This window comes from Pseudophryne corroboree, chromosome 2 (assembly GCF_028390025.1).
Source record: "Pseudophryne corroboree isolate aPseCor3 chromosome 2, aPseCor3.hap2, whole genome shotgun sequence".
NCBI lineage: Eukaryota > Metazoa > Chordata > Amphibia > Anura > Myobatrachidae > Pseudophryne > Pseudophryne corroboree.
The window spans coordinates 407,697,251-407,718,175 of record NC_086445.1 but is presented as its reverse complement, the minus strand read 5'-3'; the positions used below and the strand labels follow the sequence as shown (position 1 = coordinate 407,718,175).

Sequence of the window (20,925 nt, the reverse complement as noted above, 5' to 3'; positions counted from 1 at the left end):
AACTATATTGGTGGTTGCTAGGCCACCTCCCGGCGCTGTTTAGGATCAGTTTAAAGGATCTGTTATCAATGGTGTAGGCTGTGCAAAGCCGTTTGGCTGTGCATTTACTATTTAAGCATGCATTTTATCAAAGCGTGATAAAATTGCCACTAAACAGCAGCTCCATCAGCGTTCAATCGAAGTGAAAAAGAAGGAAAACAGAAGCACACCAATCTAACAAAACAAAGAAAACTAATAACAAATGTGAGTCACTTACTCCTCAGATCACTCACCTCCTGATTGTTCCATCTGATTAAATAGCACAGAACTACCTAACTTGGACAATTCAAAAACCATCCATTTCACCTACAAATGCTTGTATCTGTATTATTGTCATTTTGTTTTTTAAGCACAGCTGCACCAATGCAATTTTACCTGCAAACACTTAAAACATCTAACATAATTTCCATCGCTTCTTAAACCTCTCACAATCCTTTCATTTCTTACACTCCAGATACATTTCTGCACCCACTTTATCTACGCTTTTGACTCATTTCATACGAAATCTACACCCATTAAGCCTACACTGCTTTTCTCACCTGCATTTCTGCAATTCTTCTGCTCGGATTCCCTTACACTCTCCTCTCCTACTTCCACTTTCCCTCAACCTATTTACCTACTTAACACTATGTCAAGGCTTTCTTATACTCCCCACATCACTCGGTGTCTACCTAATAATATATCTTTATCCTTCCCCCCTAGTCTCCTACACCTCCTCCTCTCTCCCCTCCTCTGTCTCCCCTCCATCCCTCTGTTTCCTTCCCCCTCCTTTCCTGTTACCCCACTTTCAATCACCTCTGCCCCATGGTCCTGCTACCCCACAACTCAGCCCTGCTCCCTCTCTCCCTTCCCTGTCACCTCCCCACACCCCCATCCACATCACACTGACCTCCCTCCCTGCCCACCTTCCCCTCCTAGCTCAGGCACCCGCACCATTACCACTCTCTCATCATCCCTGCCCTCAAAGTTAATCTCACCTCATCGCTACAGCAACCCTGATAATCTCATTCACATCTCTCCCACAAGCTCATACCCCCTTATCCTGTGCCCTCTGGAATGCCAGATCTGTTTGTAACAAACTGGTCCCCACTCATGACCTTTTCATTTCCAACTCCCTACACATACTAGCCATTACTGAAACTTGGATTACGCCCTCTGACACTACTTCTCCTGCTGCTCTCTCTGCTGGGGGCCTCACATTCACACACACACCCCGACCTGGGGGTCACCATGGGGGTGGTGTTGGGGTCCTTTTACCTTCTAGTTACTCCTACCAACTCATACCACCAGAACCATCCCTTACATTCCCTACATTTGAGGTCCATACTATACGCCTCTTCCAACCAGTACATCTTACAGTAGCTGTCATTTACCGCCCCCCTGGCACTGCTTCCAAATTCATCGACAACTTTGCTTCCTGGCTTCCTCACTTCCTCTCTTCTGACATTCCCTCCATTATCCTAGGCGATTTCAACATCCCTATTGACATCCCCATACAATCCCCTGCCTCTAAACTCCTTAACCTCACCTCTTCACTTGGTCTCTCCCAGTGGACCTCATCCTCCCATGTGAATGGGAGCTCACTGGATCTGGTCTTTACTCACCGCTGTAATATTTCTGATTTTTCCAACTCCCCATTTCCCCTCTCTGAGCATCACCTGCTCTCCTTTAACCTATCTCTCTCGACTTCCCCATCTCTACCTCCTAAGGCTACCATCACTAAGCGTAACATTGAAGCTATTGACACCACATTCTTTTTCTCCTTGTTTGACTCACTTCTCTCTCCTATTCTGTCTCTCATGCCCTGAACAAGCCACTTCCACATACAATGCATCCCTTACTTCTGCTCTTGACTCTGTTGCTCCACCAACCACTATTCACCCTCGCAAATTAACATCTCAACCCTGGCACACCAAATGCACCAGATATCTGCAAAAATGCTCACGTACTGCTGAGCGACACTGGAGGAAATCACGCTCTAAGGCAGACTTCCTCCATTTCAAACTTATGCTCTCATCCTTCAGTGCTGCCCTTTCTCTAGCTAAACAGTCATACTTCAAAAACCTCATCTCCTCCCAGTCTTCCAACCCCCGGTGCCTCTTTACCACTCTCAACTCACTCCTCTGCCCACTTCCACCTCGTCTTCCTTCCTCACTCTCTGCTCTTGACTTTGCCACTTACTTTACATCCAAAATTGACTCCATACGTCAGGACATCACATCACACCAGACCATCAGTAACCAGCCTTCTCCCATCCCTTATCAACCCTCGCCATCCCTCGCACCAACTTTGACATCTTTCTCCCATGTATCTGGAGAGGAAGTCATGGCCCTCATTCGTTCCTGTCCCCTCACCACCTCCCCACTTGACCCTATCCCCTCCCGCCTCCTCCGCTACCTCTCTCCTTCTGCTTGTTCCCATCTTTCCCACCTTCTCAATCTCTCCCTCTCATCAGGCACTCTCCCCTCTGCCTTCAAGCATGCACTCATCTCTCCTATTCTTAAAAAACCTACCCTTGATCCAAACACTCTCTCCAACTACCGACCCATCTCTCTCCTCCCTTTTGCCTCCAAACTCCTTGAGCGTATTGTCTACAACCGCCTTACTTCCTTTCTTTCCTCACACTCACTGCTTGACACATTCCAGTCTGGCTTCCGTCCTCTCCACTCCACTGAAACTGCCCTTACAAAAGTATGCAATGACCTCCATGCTGCTAAATCTAAGGGACACTACTCTCTACTTATTCTACTGGATCTCTCTGCTGCTTTTGACACTGTGGATCATCCTCTCCTACTGCAAATCCTTCACTCCATTGGTCTGCATGACACTGCCCTTTCTTGGCTGTCCTCCTACCTTTCTGACCATTCATTCTCTGTCTCCTCTCATGACTCCCCCTCCCCCTCACTTCCAATAACTGTAGGGGTACCCCAAGGTTCTGTCCTTGGTCCTCTTCTCTTCTCTCTCTATACGTCCTCACTAGGTAAGCTCATTAGTTCTTTTGGTTTCCAATATCATCTCTATGCTGATGACACTCAAATCTATCTTTCCTCTCCAGACCTCTCCCCTGCTCTCCTCACTCGTATCTCGAACTGTCTCTCTGCTACCTCTTCCTGGATGTCCCAGCGCTTTCTTAAACTTAACATGTCTAAGACCGAGCTGATCATCTTCCCTCCCTCCCGCATAACCTCACCTCCTACAATCTCATTATCTATTGATGGCACTACTATCTCCTCTAGCCCCCAAGTGCGCTGTCTTGGAGTAATCCTTGACTCCTCCCTCTCCTTCAAACCACACATTCAGCACCTCTCACAAACCTGCCATTTTCATATAAAAAATACTTCCAGGATCAGACCCTTTCTGACCCAGGATGCTACTAAGACTCTTATCCACTCACTGGTCATCTCCAGACTGGACTACTGTAATTTCCTCCTGACTGGCATTCCTGACAAATACCTCTCTCCACTCCAATCTATCCTCAATGCTGCTGCCCATCTCATCTTCCTCACCAAACGCACTACGTCCACCTCTCCTCTCTTACTAGACCTTCACTGGCTCCCCTTCCCTTTCAGAATCCATTTCAAGCTTCTCACACTTGCTTTCAAAGCCCTCACCCACTCCTCTCCCATCTACATCTCTGACCTTATCTCCCTTTACACTCCCACCAGTCCTCTTCGCTCTGCTAATGCACGCCGACTCTCCTGCCTATGGATTACTTCCTCCCACTCCTACCTCCAAGATTTTTCACGTGCTGCACCACTTCTCTGGAATTCCCTACCTCTCCCCCTCAGACTCTCCACCTCTCTACAAAACTTAAAACGGGCTATCAAAACCCACTTCTTCACCAAACCCAGCCAAATCTCATCCTAAACCTCTGTTCCACGCTCTCTATGTACCCCATCTGTCTCAACCCTGTCTGTCTACCCCTCCCCTTTAGAATGTAAACTCTCACAAGCAGGGCCCTCTTCCCTCATGTGCTTATCCTTTTCTTACTTTAATAATATTCAACTGCACCAAATCCAGCAGTCTTCTGCCACCTGATACTTATTCCAGTGTCATCTGCTGATGTAGCTATGTTTATTTACCCTGTACTTGTCCTATATTGTCGTCAACTGTAAGTTGCTGTTTTCCTGCTTGATTATTTGTTTATATACTCTGTAATTGGGCGCTGCGGATCCCTTGTGGCGCCATATAAATAAAGGATGATAATAATAATAAATAATCAACTCCCAGCTGCACGTACTTAGAGACTGGTTTAAGGTCTCAAGCAATAGCATACAGAAAAAAAACAGAGAAAGTACTGCGCTTGGGATATAAATAAGTAGTTAAAATACTACTGGTGAAATAAACTGCATAAACACAGATGCTAGGAGACCTCTGCTTTACACAAATATACAATTTATTAAAAAACATATAGACACAACATAACGCTGACTGATTAAAATATATACCACAGTATGTATATATAATTAGACTGTTGAACTTGCTGGTAATGACAAGTGGAAACATTATATCAACCACTGAAACTCGTGAATATGTGATAGATACTGATAGCAATAAATGTTTAAAATATATATCATAAAGTGTCCATGAGTTTGATGGTATTGAGTTTTATGCTCCTGTGTGCTGAGATAAAGCCAGCGTCCCGGCAATATGAAGATATGAGTGACCATGTAAGTCTTACGTACCTACATTGGGCGGTATAAGATTCCTCTAGGTACAGTTCGTAACCTCCCCGTTTGTAGCGTATTATCCTCCTCACTCCAAATTTTGCTTACACTGGCGTCTCACCCGCTGGTATCGGCGGTGATGAATGGGTGCTCCTTAATTAACCCTTGATCCTCAGGTGGTGAGGACGTCACCGCTCTGGGTCGGGATGGCACACCTGTTGGAGGGGATGGTGTTCAACAGTCTAAATATATATACATACTGTGGTATATATTTTAATCAGTCAGAGTTATGTTGTGTCTATATGTTTTTTTAATAAATTGTATATTGTTTAAAGCAGAGGTCTCCTAGCATCTGTGTGTATGCAGTTTAGTTCACCGGTAGTATTTGAACTACTTATTTATATCCCAAGCGCGGTACTTTCTCTGTTTTTTTTATTTTGGGGGAAGATGTATCAATGCTTGGGGAGAGATAAAGTGGAGAGAGATAAAGTACAAACCAATCAGCTCCTGTAATTTTTTTGCACAGCATGTAACATGACAGCTAGGAGCTGATTGGTTGGTACTTTATGTTTCCCCACTTTACCTCTCTCCAAGCTTTGATACATCTCTCCCTTTGGACTAAGCTTAGAAAAGTGATAATTTCACTGTGATAAAATACCAGCCAATCAGCTGCTAACTGCCATGTCTCAGGCTGGGTTTGAAAAATGACAGTTAGGAGGTGATTGGCTAGTAATTTATCACAGTGAAATTATCTCTTTTCAAGGCTTAGTACATCCCGCCCTTTATGTGTTAAGTGCTTACACCGTACATTACTGTTTCTGGCAGGAACCACAGTTGTCCATCTCATTAGCTATCTTGCTAGTTCACGACTAAAGTGCGGTTGTCATTCCTAAATAGATCCCTGTTCTAGTTTTTAAAACCAAATTAAACATTTCTCTAATTGATGTATATTATAAAAAAAACCAAGAGTGGTACTTGCATGACTACTTTTAATTTCCTGATGATAAAGTGAAATATTTGTAAAGTACTGGATTCACAAAATACCAGGAGCATTATACCCCTTTTACACTCGCAGAAAAATCCCGGGATATTGCACGTGAACGCGCATCATCCCGGGATTTTTCTCAGTGTAAATGGGTACAGGGACAATTTCCCGGGACGAGCATCCCGGGATTTCATCCCAGGTCTAAAGCAGGGTTGAACCCGGGACCGTCCCGGGAAGCTGCCAGTGTAAACGGGTATACCGGGTCAAGGCGACCCGGCACCCGTTCTCTTCATAGGAGGAGGCGGTGCTCGGAGAAGATTATCTCCAAGCACCGCCTCCGGGAGACTCAGCGGTGACGTCACTGACCCGGCAATATGCCGGGTCAGCCCGCTAATGTGAAAAGGTCATTCCCGGGAATGTGTCCCGGCAAATATACCGGGACACATTCCCGGGAATGACCTTTCCTGCGAGTGTAAAAGGGGTATTAGTGAGTTTCAGCCAGTAATGTAACAGGAAGTAGCAAAATAGAAATGAATAACTAAATGAATAATATATTAATTTTAAATGGATACTGTCAACAAATCTGTGTATGATATCTACAGTATTTGTATTTCAGCGTAACTTTAGGTATGGGAGAATTGACATTTATATTGTTTGGATACAAGTTTGCACAAAAGTTTATTGTTAGAGCTACTGATAGAATCTGTGGAGTTGTTCTTCTTTTGTTAGGGAAGACTTTTATTTATTTAACAATTTGTAGCTGCATAATCACTACATGTGGTAAATTGCACTAGTGTACAGTCATTGATTTTTAATTGTTCTTAAACATTTAATTACTGACCATTAGATTTACAGTGGGGCAAAAAAGTATTTGGACAGCCACCGATTGTGCAAGTTGACCCTCTTAAAAAGATGAGAGAGGTCTGTAATTTCCATCAGAGGTACACTTCAACTGTGAGAGACAGAATCTGGGGGGAAAAAACAGGAAATCACATTGTATGATTTTTAAACAATTTATTTGTATATTCTTGTGGAAAATAAATATTTGGACACCTACCAAGCAGCAAGATTTCTGGCTCTCACAGACCTGTTACTTCTACTTTAAGAAGCTCTTCTATCCTCCACTCATTACCTGTATTAATGGCACCTGCTTGAACTGGTTATCTGTATAAAAGACACCTGTCCACACCCTCAAACAGTCAGACTGCTACCTCTCCACCATGGTCAAGACCAAAGAGCTGTCTAAGGACACCAGGCACAAAATTGTAAAGCTGCACAAGGCTGGGATGAGCTACTCGACAATAGGCAAGCAGCTTGGTGAGAAGAGATCAACTGTTGGCGCAATTATTAAAAAATGGAAGAAATACAAGGATCACTGACAATCTTCCTCGACCTGGGGCTCCATGCAAAATCTCACCTCGTGGGGTATCAATGATCTTGAGAACGGTGAGGAATCAGCCCAGAACTACACGGGGGGGACCTGGTCAATGACCTCAAGAGAGCTGGGACCACAGTCACAAAGGTTACCATTAGTAACACACTACGTCGTCATTGATTTAAATCCTGCAGCGCCCGAAAGGTCCCCCTGCTTAAGCCAGTACATGTCCAGGCCCGTCTAAAGTTTGCCAGTGACCATCTGGATGATCCAGAGGAGGATTGGGAGAAAGTAATGTGGTCAGATGAGAGCAAAATCGAACTTTTGGGTTTAAACTCCACTCGCCGTGTTTGGAGGGAGAAGAATGATGAATGGCATCCCAAGAACACCATACCCACTGTGAAGCATGGGGGTGGAAACATCATGCTTTGGAGCTGCTTTTCTGCAAAGGGGACAGGACGACTGATCCGTATTAAGGAGAAGATGAATGGGGCCATGTGTCGTGAGATTTTGGGCAAAAACTTCCTTCCCTCAGTAAGAGCATTGAAGATGGAACGTGGCTGGGTCTTCCAGCATGACAATGACCCCAAACACACCACCCGGGCAACTAAGGAGTGGCTCCATAAGAAGCATTTCAAGGTCCTGGAGTGGCCTAGCCAGTGTCCAAACCTCAACCCAATAGAAAATCTGTGGAGGGAGTTGAAAGTCCGTGTTGCCCGGCGACAGCCCCAAAACATGACAGATCTAGAGAAGATCTGCATGGAAGAGTGGGACAAAATACCTGCTACAGTGTGTGCAAACCTGGTCAAGAACTACAGGAAACGTTTGACCTCTGTAACTGCCAACCGAGGTTATATTACAAAGTATTGAGTTAAACTTTTTGATTGTCCAAATATTTATTTTCCAAAAGAATATACAAATGAATTGTTTAAAAACCATACAATTTGAATTCCTAGTTGTTGTTTTCTTCAGATTCTGTCTCTCACAGTTGAAGTGTACCTATGATGGAAATTACAGACCTCTCATCTTTTTAAGTGGGTCAACTTGCACAATCGGTGGCTGTCCAAATACTTTTTTGCGCCACTGTATATAATAAATGTATTTACCACACTCATGGTCAATATGGTAAAAGCAGCTTAGATGATGCAGCTTACTAAAATGAATATGAGAATTATAAACATCTAAAAATCTTTTGATCACTTTTATAGACCTTAAACTCTCACAAGCAGGACCCCCTCAACACTTTATTGGGCCTATTTATTAAATTGCATAGGCCTGTTACACACGTGCAAAGCCTAGTTTTAGCATGTTTTAAGTAACAGGCCCATTCTCCATTAGTGGCCTAATGTGGCCCCCGAATGGTAAAGTTATTGTGGGAACTGAGATCATCATCAGATGGCGTTAGTTGTGTTTTAGTTGATTATTGTTAGTTACATTAATGGTTGGTGAGGGGGATCCTTAGGTGCAAGATCACCAACACCTTGGACATGCCTGATGTCAGGAACAGAGCAGTAGATTCTGGGATGACAACACCTTAGCCCTGATTTGGGTAAAGGGCCAAAGAATACTAGATAACAGTTTGCAGGGAGTAAGAGGCAGGGATATCACTTATTGGAGCGGGGCCAGCCACAAGGAAGCAAACCAATGTCGTGACTGGCCAATAATTAAAAAAAAAAAAAATAACTTACAAAGGAAACTTCCAATAAAGTGATAATGTACATGTAATTGGTTACTTCCTCATGCAGCAGTAGTGTATCTACATCACAGGGTGTTTGGGGCACATTGTCCCACACTGCACACACTGCACCCATTCTGTAAACTTTCCTTTTGCGTTGGCTGCCTCATTTTCCCAGAGATATGTGCAGGCTTAATAGAGAAATCACTGGGAAAATGGAGCATGCATGGTAGACTCTGAACTCGGGACCCCTACCCTCATAAGATGCTCCTGTAATACAGTAATGCCATTAAAATATATACAGTATAGTTTATGCATGTGTGTATATGGGTTGGGTATGATATGCTGGCATTCGGGATGCCAGCGGTCAGTAGACCAACAGCGGCATCCTGATGTTGAGAATCCCAACAAAGGCTAGGTAAGTATACTTTCCCCTCCCACTCACAGTCTAACCCTAACCCTCCATGGTGATGCCTAAACCTAAACCTCCTTCCCGCAGCCTAACCCTAACCCTCCCTTTCCCAGAGCCTAAACCTAACCTTCCTCCTCCTCCCTCCCCGCAACCTAACCCTCCCCAGGGGTGCCTAAACCTAACCCCCTGCCCGCAGCCTAACCCTAACCCTCCCTTTCCCGAAGCCTAACCCTTATCCTTCCCACAAGCCTAAACCTAACCTCTCCTTCCCCTAGAGGCTTGTCTGCACCCTGGCAAACCCTCGTTCAGGATCCCAGTGGTTGGGATTCCGGTGCCGGATTGTGGGCTTTGTCGGGATGTCGGTGCTGGCATTCCGAGCAGTGTCGGGATTCCGGCATCTGTATTTCGACTGCCGACGGCTGGTATCCTGACCGGATCCCGTTTGTATCCTTGAAGCATTTGTGTAAATTTCATGTACATCAAATGAATTAACAGCTACTTATTGGTGGTCATTCCGAGTTGATCGCTCACTAGCTGTTTTTAGCAGCCGTGTAAATGTTATGCCGCCTCCCAATGGGAGTGTATTTTAACTTAGCAGAAGTGCGAACGAAAGGATTACAGAGCGGCTACAAAGTTTTTTTGTGCAGTTTTAGAGTAGCTCAAAACCTACTCAGCGCTTGCGATGACTTCAGACTGTTCAGTTCCTGTTTTGACGGCACAAACACGCCCTGCGTTCGCCCAGCCACGCCTGCGTTTTTCCTTGCATGCCTGCGTTTTTTTCAACACTCCCTGAAAACGGTCAGTTGACACCCAGAAACGCCCACTTCATGTCAATCACTCTGCAGCCAGCAGTGCGACTGAAAAGCTTTGCTAGACCCTGTGTGAAACTACATCGTTCGTTGTAATAGTACGTCGCGCGTGAGCAATGCGCCGCATACGCATGCGCAGAAGTGCTGATTTTTTGCCTCATTGCTGCACAGCGAACGAATGCAGCTAGCGATCAACTCGGAATGACCACCATTGACAACTGTTTTGTAACACAAATGCGAGGTTCAGTGTTTCATAGATTCTGTATTTGCTCATTTCATTTTTCCCAAAGTAATATGTCATAAATGTATGATTAACAGTGTAACTCAAAGACTGAAATATAGAGCAGTACGTTTCCCACAATGCACTCCATTAATAAATCAATATGCTAATATTTAGATACATGTTTCTCATGTTACCACAGATACAGAAAGATTCATTAGCTTTTTATACCCAACAGCATGACAGCCTGCGCGATGACCATGAAAAAATATATTGAAGAAAACATTTCAAAGAATTCAAGCACGACAATTAAATACTTTATGAAGATGATGAGCAGCGTGAGCGAGACTCTCATATTTATCTTCATGGGCGTCACCACAATTGGAAAAAACCATGAGTGGAACTGGGCTTTTGTCAGTTTCACTCTACTCTTCTGTCTGATTTGGCGAGCACTGAGTAAGCTGTTTTAAGTTATATCATTTTATAAGTTAGAAACTGCTAGTATCCTATAGCACAATCACAGTCCGTTCAAGCTGCATTACAGTGCAAATGCTGTAGTAAATGAATGAATTCAACACACAGGGGCTGATTTATCAACAAGTTTTATCTTTACGCAATGAGTTTTAAAACTTGTTGCGTATGATAAATGGTCCTCCAGCCAATTAGCTCCCAACTGTCATTTTTCACACACACAGGAGCTGATTGGCTGGAGCACCATTTATTATAAGCAACGAGTTTTAAAACTTGTTGCATATAATAAAGCTCATTGATAAATCAGCCCCACAGTATTTTATATCACATAGAAAATGTAGTACACAATACTAGATAATTCAACTTTTTTTAAACTTTAAAATGATATAGGGGCATATATACTAAGCCTTGGAGAGTGATAGAGATAAAGGGGTAAATGTATTATACCCATTTGTATTTACCGAGGTGAAGCAGGAAGCAGCAGTGCTGAGATGTATTAGCGCCCCTGTCATATAGCACACTTCTCCTCCTTCATTCATGTTGGAGAAGCGGTATCAGCACATAATGGCCCTGATACCGCTTCGCTCCCATAACGACCCTTCTTACATCTACCCCAAAGCACCCATAATGGGCAATATTCAATTGTTTCTTTCAGTCAGTAGATGACGCCCAATGAAGCTATTCAATTGTTACTCCATTTAGGTGTGATCGGCTGCCAGTGCTGGCATATCACCTTGCACCACCCGCGGGTGGAGAGCTGAAATAAGTTAAAAGTAACCCACTTGATCGCTCAAATAGGACTTTTTGCACCTTGCCCATTAGTTTGCTTGGGTTAGCTGCTTTACGCAGCTAAACCCAACCTCTCTTGGTGCATCAAGGGCAATAGAAAGAAACAATTGAATATCACCCCCGATCACCCATCACTTTAGACTGTAGTAACACAGATCAACACGTTGTAAGATCTGCTATAGTGTAGGGAATCTACATAATATAGAGAAATCCCAGATTGTGATGCACATTGTGATGACCTGTCATAGTCAATACATACTGTACATTCATTGGTTATGATAAGATATTGAATAGGAGAACTAAACCCCAATTTATTTTTACTCATAAACTGAAATGATAATGATGACATGCAATTCATGTTAATAATTCTAATTTTATTTTTGTGATAAATAAGTTATAGCTGACACTTTAAAATATTGACCTAACCACTCAGCCATTATCAAGCAAACATTTTTTTTATGTTACTCAGTTTTAACTATTTATTATAAAATGCCATAAACCAATTAGGATTTGGGTGACCTCTGTGAATAGCTACACTACTGCATCAGATTGGTCAGGCAAGCTACTATACAGTAGATGTATGTTTTCTGACTGATGTTACATGGGAAGAGACAAGTAATTAGCCACAGTGCCTTAACAACTGATAACAGTGCACTGCTGCTAGTTTAGTTGTAGCTTTAAAGCTGTCTGCCTACCTGGAACATAGTTAAGCCTTAAAGCTATATAAAATCGGGCACCAGAGAAACTGATAATTATTTGCACCATATTATAATTTGGGGTGTAAGGATAAATAATAAAAAATGAATGTTGAATTTAGCATTCCTTTACAAATGTATATTATGTTACGGAAATGCTTAATTATGACTACTGTATGTGACTACTGTATGTTCTGCACAAGGCTGTTTCTAGATCATTTTGCTCCCAAAGAGAGCATTAAAAAAAAATGCGCCCCCCCACCTTCCCCCCAATAAACATTAAAAGGGACATGGCCTTGCTAAAATGGGCGTGACCTTGCTATAATGGGCATGGCCTCACAGGAAAAGACTACCTTACACCACAGTTTTTGACCCTGCAACAACAGACCCGGCCACCACAGGAAAAAAAAAAACATTCCACCATATTAAGCCCCACACAGTAATGCCTCTTGCACCATATTATGCCATACACCACAATGCCCATGATACTTTATGCCCTACAGCAAAGCTTCTAAATACTTTTAAATTACCTGCATGTTGCCAGGGGTTTCATGTGCTGGGTGTCACGCTCGTTGCCAGGGGTTTCATGCACTGGGTGTCATGCTCGTTGCCAGGGGTTTCAAGCTCTAGGATCCATGCTCATGCCAAGGGTAATGCTTGTTGCCAAGGGTAATGCTCATTGTCAAGGGTGTCTGCCAGCACTGATATTCTACTCCCCCACCTCACGCCCATAGTACTCTGCTCGGGGTTGCAGAGTTTTTGCGAAATTACATGGTTGTGTAGTGACGTCACGACACAACCAAGTCATTCCGCAAAGCTCCACCTCCTGAGCAGAGTACTATGGAATAGGGAGGAGGGGGAGCAGAAGGAGTCACAAAGTGCCACGGTGGGCACCCCATGCGATCGCACGGCTCTCCGGCAATAAGAAATTACACTGGTTATGCATACAACTCTGTATCAGCCCATACAGTATACAGTATCTCTGTAGCAGTATGTAGCTTCTATGAAAAAAGTGGTAAAAGATAGATTTTGTAAGTGATTGCCTCTTTAAAAAAACATTCGAGGTCTGCCGGCATCCCGCATGGCCACTGAACTTGGGCGGCACGACATCCGGCCCTCAGTTTGACAAGTGTTTTCATTACAAAATACTTACTAAATCATATAAAAGTCATTGGGGAAAAAAAGTCATTTGGAGCCCTCTTCTTCATCACTTATTAAGATACTGTGCTTACTCCAAAACTCTTTGAATTAGGCCCAATATTCCAAGACATATTTAACTTCTGTAGTTGATGCTCTGAGAGTTTGGTAACTGGGTTATGGTTATGACACTGCCTAATTTGTGCCTACTGGCAGTCCTTATGTTGAAGTTTGCTGTTTCCACCACGCCTTCTAATCTCAGGCTCATCATATAAGACACACTTTCCAGGTAAAGGTAGGGTATTTTACTACCTGCCTGATGGGACCAAGTCCTGTCTGTAATATGTGGATACATGTCTGTTCTTTATGGGTCCTGCTCCTGTGTGCAATATGCAACACATCATATGGAACTTTTTATGAAATATAATGGTCAAGATAATATTAACCAGCTAAACTTCTTTTTCTCAAATATGGCAGTGTTCTTGTTTTCTCTCATGAAATGAGTTGCGATAACAACCTATCACTGTCAAAAGCATTGTCTAAAGTAGGGGTGAGCAATAAGAGGGCCTCTTGCTGCTGCGGCACTATACATCCCAGCATGCCCTGCAACAGTAGCTGGAGGGTCGCTTATTGCCTACCCCAAAATGATGGGTATGGGTCGTTGAGTCGACACAACTTAGGTCGACAGTCATTAGGTCGACCACTGAAGGTCGACATGGGCATTATGTCGACATGCACTATGTCAACATGGGCGTTATGTCGACATGTACTACATTGACAGGTAAAAAGGTCGACATGAGTTTTTGGACTTTTTTTGGTGTTGTTTTCTTCATAAAGTGACGGGGAACATAAATTAGTGCACCGTGTCCCATCACATGGCTCGCTTCTCTCGCCATGCTGCGGGCAAGGTGCCTTGCTCTGCTACGGCTGCGCTCGGCACAGGTTACCGTTCCCAATTGTAGTCCACGTGGATCGTAAACTATGAAAAAGTCCAAAAAATGGGAAAAAATGGGAAAAACTCATGTCAATCTTTTGACCTGTCGACCTAGTACATGCCGACCTAATGTCCATGTCGACCAAGTGCATGTCGACCTAATGTCCGTGTCGACCTTCCGTGGTCGACCAAATCACTGTCAACCTAAGTTGTGTCACCCTAATGACCGTATCCCAAAATGATGACGATTTCCCATCGATACAACCACTTTAGCGAGAAAAGCTTTATATAATTAGAAAACCATACATAATGTTTCCGTATTATTTTCTTTTAAGTGCATAGTTTATCTTATAGGTCATAAATATAAACCAACATATTTTCAAAACTTTATGTATTGTTTCTCTTTTTGCATTCTAGGTGTGTTTCTTCTGTTTCCTATCATAAACCGTTTCCGGACATACCCGTTCAATTTGAAAGACCAATTCATCATTGCCTACAGTGGTTTACGGGGCGCCAGTAGCTTCTCTCTTGTATTTTTATTACCAATTCTGTTATTTCCTAGGAAAAAAATGTTTATCACGTCAACAATTGTAGTTATATACTTCACAGTATTTGTTAAGGTAAGACTGTGTTTCAGTAGAACATGTGACTTATTAATTAACTAAAACATGTACCTGAAATATTGTGCTAGAAATTTCACTCAGCAGATGAACTAGGATAGTAGTATTAATATTAATATTATAGATTTTTTTTTAAATATCATTTATTTATATGGCGCCACAAAGTACATAAACAAATAAACAAAACAAGAAAACAGCGACTTTTGGCCCATACACACTTGACGATAAAATGAGCGACGTCGTTCATTTCAGCCCTCATCAACGATGTCGCTCATTATATCGTCAAGTGTGTATGCATCCGACGACCACCGATGCGCGGCCCCGCGTGACGTTAACGACCCTCGCTTATCTGTGGAGCATGTACGCTCAATTTCCACTATGGTCGTTACCGACCAGAGATGTCGTTGAATGTGTATGGTGTGAACGACCAACGACCAAGCCACTGTTCACCAGCCTTGTTCCCAGCTCATTATTTTAATAAACTGTTCAGCTTGGATGCTTCAACGATGAATGGTCTTTGGTCTTTGGTCTTTGGTCGTTGGTAGTGTGTATGCTCATGTCGTTTGCTCAGCTGTTCAAGGGAAGTCGTTAACGACGGTCGTTAATGACGTGTGCATCGTCAAGTGTGTATGGGCCTTTACAGTACAAGGCAATGTAGGACAAGTACATGGTTTATAAACATTTATGCTACAGCTGACATGATCAGGGTGGCAGAAACCGAGGGTTAGGTGCCGCCCTAGGGAGTATGGAGTAGAAGATAGTCTAAGTAAGAGAAGAAAAAACATAAGAGGTTAGAGAGCCCTGTTTTTGACAGCTTACATTCTAAAGGGGTGGGGCAGACAGAGAGGGGTGACACAGATGGGGTAGACAGTGAGCGTGGAACAGAGGGTTAGGATGAGAAATGGCTGAGTTTGAGGAAGAAGTGGGTCCTGCAATGGTTGGTGTCCAACCCCGATGGTAGGTGGATTGCGCATGCGCAGGACCCGATCTGCACATGCATCGTCGCACACATTACCCCCTAAGCCGCAGCTTGATTGGCAGGCTAGGGCCATTTGGGAGCAGGGGGGGGGGGGGTGCCATGCAACATTCCTGAAAAAACTGGAGCATCTTCAGCCTTCTTACTGCTCAGATGGCCGATGCTGCAACCAATGGTCGTGATGGTCATCTGGTGGTGTGCCTTCGGACGCAGCATTCGTATCTGCAGTGCTGGTAGTAGATGTCTTCAGCCCTCAGACACCTCCCATTAGCATTCTTTTAGCATTGCTGAAGTAATGATATTAGTCCATCTTTAAGTCACCCTCTCTGTACAATATATGTATGGCAATGGAGGTTGTGCTCCTAGACAAGCATGACTATCAAGTGGATTGTGGTGTACTCATTAGTGGATGAATCCTCATATTCCTAAACAGTGCAATATAGTCTATGAAGAAAGGTGCTGCCACTCACCTAAAGTTACAGGTTGAAACAAGATTTGTAGTTGCTTCCACACTTTCACTCATTTCTTTCTGTTTATGGAAATAGTATAAAGAATTTATATATATAAAAAAAATACTGGTACTGCTGACTCCTGAGTACCACCAGAAAGACAGCACTGATCCTAACTGAGGTACATAGCAACAATTTATATAGTGACACATACAGCTTTTACAACTATGGGGCAGATTTACTAAGCCTTGGAGAGTGATAAAGTGTAGAAAGATACATTATCAACCAATCAGCTCCTGTCATTTTTCAAACACGGCCTATAATATCACAGTTAGGAGCTGATTGGCTGGTACTTTATCTCCCCATTTTGTGCCAGACTTGCCAACATTTTGTTGCTCCTCTCTGGGAGAAGCACTGAAAGGCAGAGAGGAGATGCTGCTGCCCATTTTGTAGGGTGGAGCTGGGCACTCACATCCTTAGGCTATTTGCCTTCTAGCTTGCCCCATTCATATGGAGCTGTGATTACAGTATGGGATTGAAAACCAGCCCGGGAAAATTATGGAAGCAGCCCTAATAGGGGTGGGGTCTGTTGAGGGGGTGGAGTCTGTCAAGTGGGCGGGATTACTGCTCAGAAGGCCTGATTATAGGCATGAATGGAAAGTGCACGCCCCAGGTGCACTTTTAGGGGTGTGGCTTCACAGGGAAGGGGCATGGCCACATAATAGTGCCAATTCACATTACACCACACAGCGCCCCTACCTGGTGCTGCTTATAATACACATTGCACCAGGTAGATCCTCCTATACACACTGCACCAGGTAGAGCATGTTATAGATATTGTGATATTGTGTTATAGATATTGTGCCAGATAGAGCACATTCTACACTTTACACCAGGTAGAGCATGGTATACACTTTGCACCAGGCAGAGCACATTATACACATTGCACCAGATAGAGCACATTATACACTTTGCGCCAGGCAGAGCACATTATAAACATTGGGCCAGGTAAAGTACATTATACACATTGCACCAGGTAAAGCACAATATACACATTGCACCAGGTAAAGCACATTATACACATTGCACCAGGTAAAGCACATTATACATATTGTACCAGGCAGAGCAGGTTATACCTATTGCACCAGGTAGAGCACATTATACACATTGCACCAGGTAAAGCACATTATACATACATTGAACCAGTTAGTTGTTATACATATTGCACCAGTTAGTTGTACATTACTTACTGACTGTCACACAACTGGTGTGTGACGCAGTCAGAATTGGCTGGTTGCTGGCTCCTGCTGTGCCTGCTAGCTGCAGCAGCCACAAGTCCATTGTGCAGTCACTGCAATGTGTTTGCTGTGACGGCCCAGGCTGGAGGGGAGGCGGAACATGTGATGCGGCAGGAGGGGAGGCAGAGCTGTTAGTAGTGACCGACGGCTCCGAATACTATGCATTATGGGGAGGAGGGGTTGCTGCGCATGCGCAGAAGCTGAAATGGCGGCCATTTTCAAAGTGCTTCACTGAGCTTCTGCGCATGCGCAGAATCTTTCAGTGAACGCTGCCGCGATCGTGGCTGGCAGCCTGCATGGGTGTGGTGGGCAGCCAATGAGGGGACGACCAGACCGGCCAAACGGAATCCGGTCCGGCGTCCAGGTATGCCAATCCGCAGCTGCTGCGTACTTTACTAGAAAATGGGCAGGAATCAGGAGATCTAGTCATCTTGCTGGGACTAACCACAAATTTGGGCTTCTCTCGCATCTTCCTTATGCTTTGTAGACCACACTAATTTAACTAATTAATTTTACATTTTTCTTTTTATGTTGAGAAGTAAATTCTTTGTTGTTTCTAGTGGGTGCTTTTTTTATTAGAAAGGGTGTGGCCAAAGTGTCCGCAGTTTTATTTTTAATAATTTGGGATCCCCACAACTGTCTCCTTAATAGTTATAAACATCCTAGACAATATTCAGAAAGAAAGAAAAAAATCCCACCTGATACCTTTGTCAACTATTAATATACTGTATATAAATATAATATAATCGAGTTCACATACCATGTAATGTAAAATTGTGTAATGTACGTACATTTTCCTGTAGGGACTGACCATTGGACCTTTGGTTAGATTTCTGAATGTGAAGAGGACATCTCGAGAGCAGACTGTGAATCAAGAGATTCATACACGGGTAAGCATATTAAAATTGTGCACAGTTATTAAATTTTTATGTTCCGGGTCTGTCTGGCTATGATTACACAGAAATAGCACATTTATGAGAAAGAGCTAAGCTATTTTAGATCTTACACATAGAACAGAAGAAATACATCTCTAGTTTCATTACTAGGAGGACACAATGCTGATTCTTAGCAAAAGAAATTGCTGACAATGATCGTCAATATACAAGACTTTAAATATGGAGCACATGTATCTCTCACGGAAAATGCAGTATGTGAGAACTCTGTGCACACTACTAGGGGCCATACAGTACCATTGTGTCAAACAGGTTGGGGCCGGATGTAGGGGGACATTCCGAGTTGATCGTGGCTGTGCTAAATTTAGCACAGCGATGATCAGGCACTCAGACATGCGTGGGAACGCCCCGCATGTCAGTGCCGTCCCTCCCCCCCCCCAAAAAAAAAAGGATAACCAGCCCGGGCTCTTTGAATTAGAAATACAACGTTCTGAACCAATAATCCTGTGAATGCAGCCTATCGACTCATAAGGACTAGTAACCTAGGGCCTTATGCAGATTTGTTACCAATGCAGATGTTCATGCAGCTGAGCGATTATTTGAAGGAGGGGGGTCTCAAACTTGCCTAGCAGGGACGTGCAGTCAGGGGAGTACCTCCCCTGTCATTAATGATTAAAACAATAAAAAGAAGATACTTGTGACACAGAATAGTTCTGTATTATTCAAATCATTTTCCTGTATTGAAAGTGACTTAAATTAGTTTCCCGCAGACAGTGATAAAGTGCTGGAAAGCCCCTGTCACTGAGGAGGATATGATTGGGCACCAGATTCAGCACTGACATTGACTGTATCCAGCTATCCAGCTGGTAGTTCTGTGCAAGGAGAGACTATGGGGGTCATTCCGAGTTGATCGCTCGCTTTTGATTTACGGAGCGCAGCGATCAGGTGAAAAAATGGCATTTGTGCGCATGCATATGGCCCGCAATGCGCACGCGCGACATAAGGGTACAAAGTACTTTTTGGTTGTGCTCAGGTTCTAGCAAAGTTTTCAGTCGCACTGACGGCCGCAAGAAGATTGACAGGAAGGGGGCGTTTCTGGGTGTCAACTGCCCGTTTTCAGGGAGTGTTTGCAAAAAGGCAGGCGTGTCTGAAAAAACGCAGGCGAGGCTGGGCGTTCGCTGAGCGGGTCTATGACGTCAAATCCAGACACGAATAGGCTGAAGTGATCGCAAGCGCTGAGTAGGTTCAGAGCTACTCAGAAACTGCACAAACTGTTATTACAGAGCTCGGCTGTACATGCGTTCGCACTTCTGCTAAGCTAAAATACATTCCCCAGTGGGCGGCGGCATAGCGTTTGCATGGCTGCTAAAAACTACTAGCGAGCGATCAACTCGCAATGTGGGAGCGGTAACTGATCTAAGCGGGAGCGATGGCAGTGGAAGCGGGCATCGGCAGGGGACTCGGCGGATATTATGGCAGCATTGCCAATTTCAAAAATGGCTCTCAAAGCCATTTTTGAAATCCAAGATGGCCACCGTGAGTCAGTCATGGCCTACCATGTCATCACCTTCCCCCTGGCGCTGGCTTATAGAAGCTAGTGGGAATTCCTGGCCGTCAGCCCGGGGTAGGAGCAGGAAAAAGCTCCAGAAGACAACTGAAGTCCTGGTGTGTGTGTGTGGGGGGGAGGAAGCGGCTATGCAAAAGAGGTTAAACTTCACTGCCCTACAGGTGAAGAAAGAAGATAGAAGATGCCAGAAGTCCCGGAGAGGCTGTGGCGGTTTGTTGTTTTTAACCCCTGGGATGCCTACTTGGAACGAAGAGGACCGATCTACACAGGATTAGGTGAGTGTAACATTTTTATTTACAGGTACCCGTGGACTCTACTTGACAAGGGGACCGAGGGGCTCCGTGCGACATTGTGTGAGTGTGTAAGTTTGCATGTATGTTTAAATAAAATTTTACTTTCACGGTGTGTGTGTCCTGTGTTTTTTTGAATATTTATTTTACTGTGGAACTACAGGTACCATCGGGCCCTTTAATGCCCCACATGCTGGTACTTGTGGTTCTCCAAGTACCAGCATAAGGGGGGGCTTGCTGGGACTTGTAGTTCCACAGCAAAAAAGACAATATTCTTTTTTACAAACACAATGGCTATTAGCCTGGCACCCACCGCCGATGTGTGCCAGGGACAGCTCCGGGCTTTGTCCATGGCCATTGGGTTCCTGGAGGGGGGGGGGGGCCTTTATTATAGGGGTCCCTAATCCCCCAGGGAACCCCGGCCAGGGGTGATTAGTTGGGGGAATGATGCTGCGGCCGCAGGGACCTATATAAACACTTTTTTGCCCCCATACTTGACGATCCACATGGACTACGATTGGAACGGTAACCTGTGCCGAGCGCAGCAGTAGTGGAGTGAGGCACCTTGCCTGAAGCATAGCGAGTGAAGCGAGACATACAAGGGGAAACGGTGCACTAATTGGG

The 20,925-nt window shown here is 44.1% G+C and overlaps 1 protein-coding gene across 1 annotated transcript in view; it reads left to right on the top strand.

Moving 5' to 3' along the window:
- Positions 1–20,925, top strand: part of LOC134992196 (sodium/hydrogen exchanger 4-like) — a 101,443-nt gene that overhangs the window by 38,685 nt on the left and 41,833 nt on the right. The window contains exons 3-5 of the mRNA XM_063950767.1: positions 10,421–10,638; positions 14,626–14,828; positions 18,355–18,441. Of these exons, the coding sequence (XP_063806837.1) occupies positions 10,421–10,638; positions 14,626–14,828; positions 18,355–18,441 (508 nt within the window). The remainder of the gene's footprint in view (positions 1–10,420; positions 10,639–14,625; positions 14,829–18,354; positions 18,442–20,925) is intronic.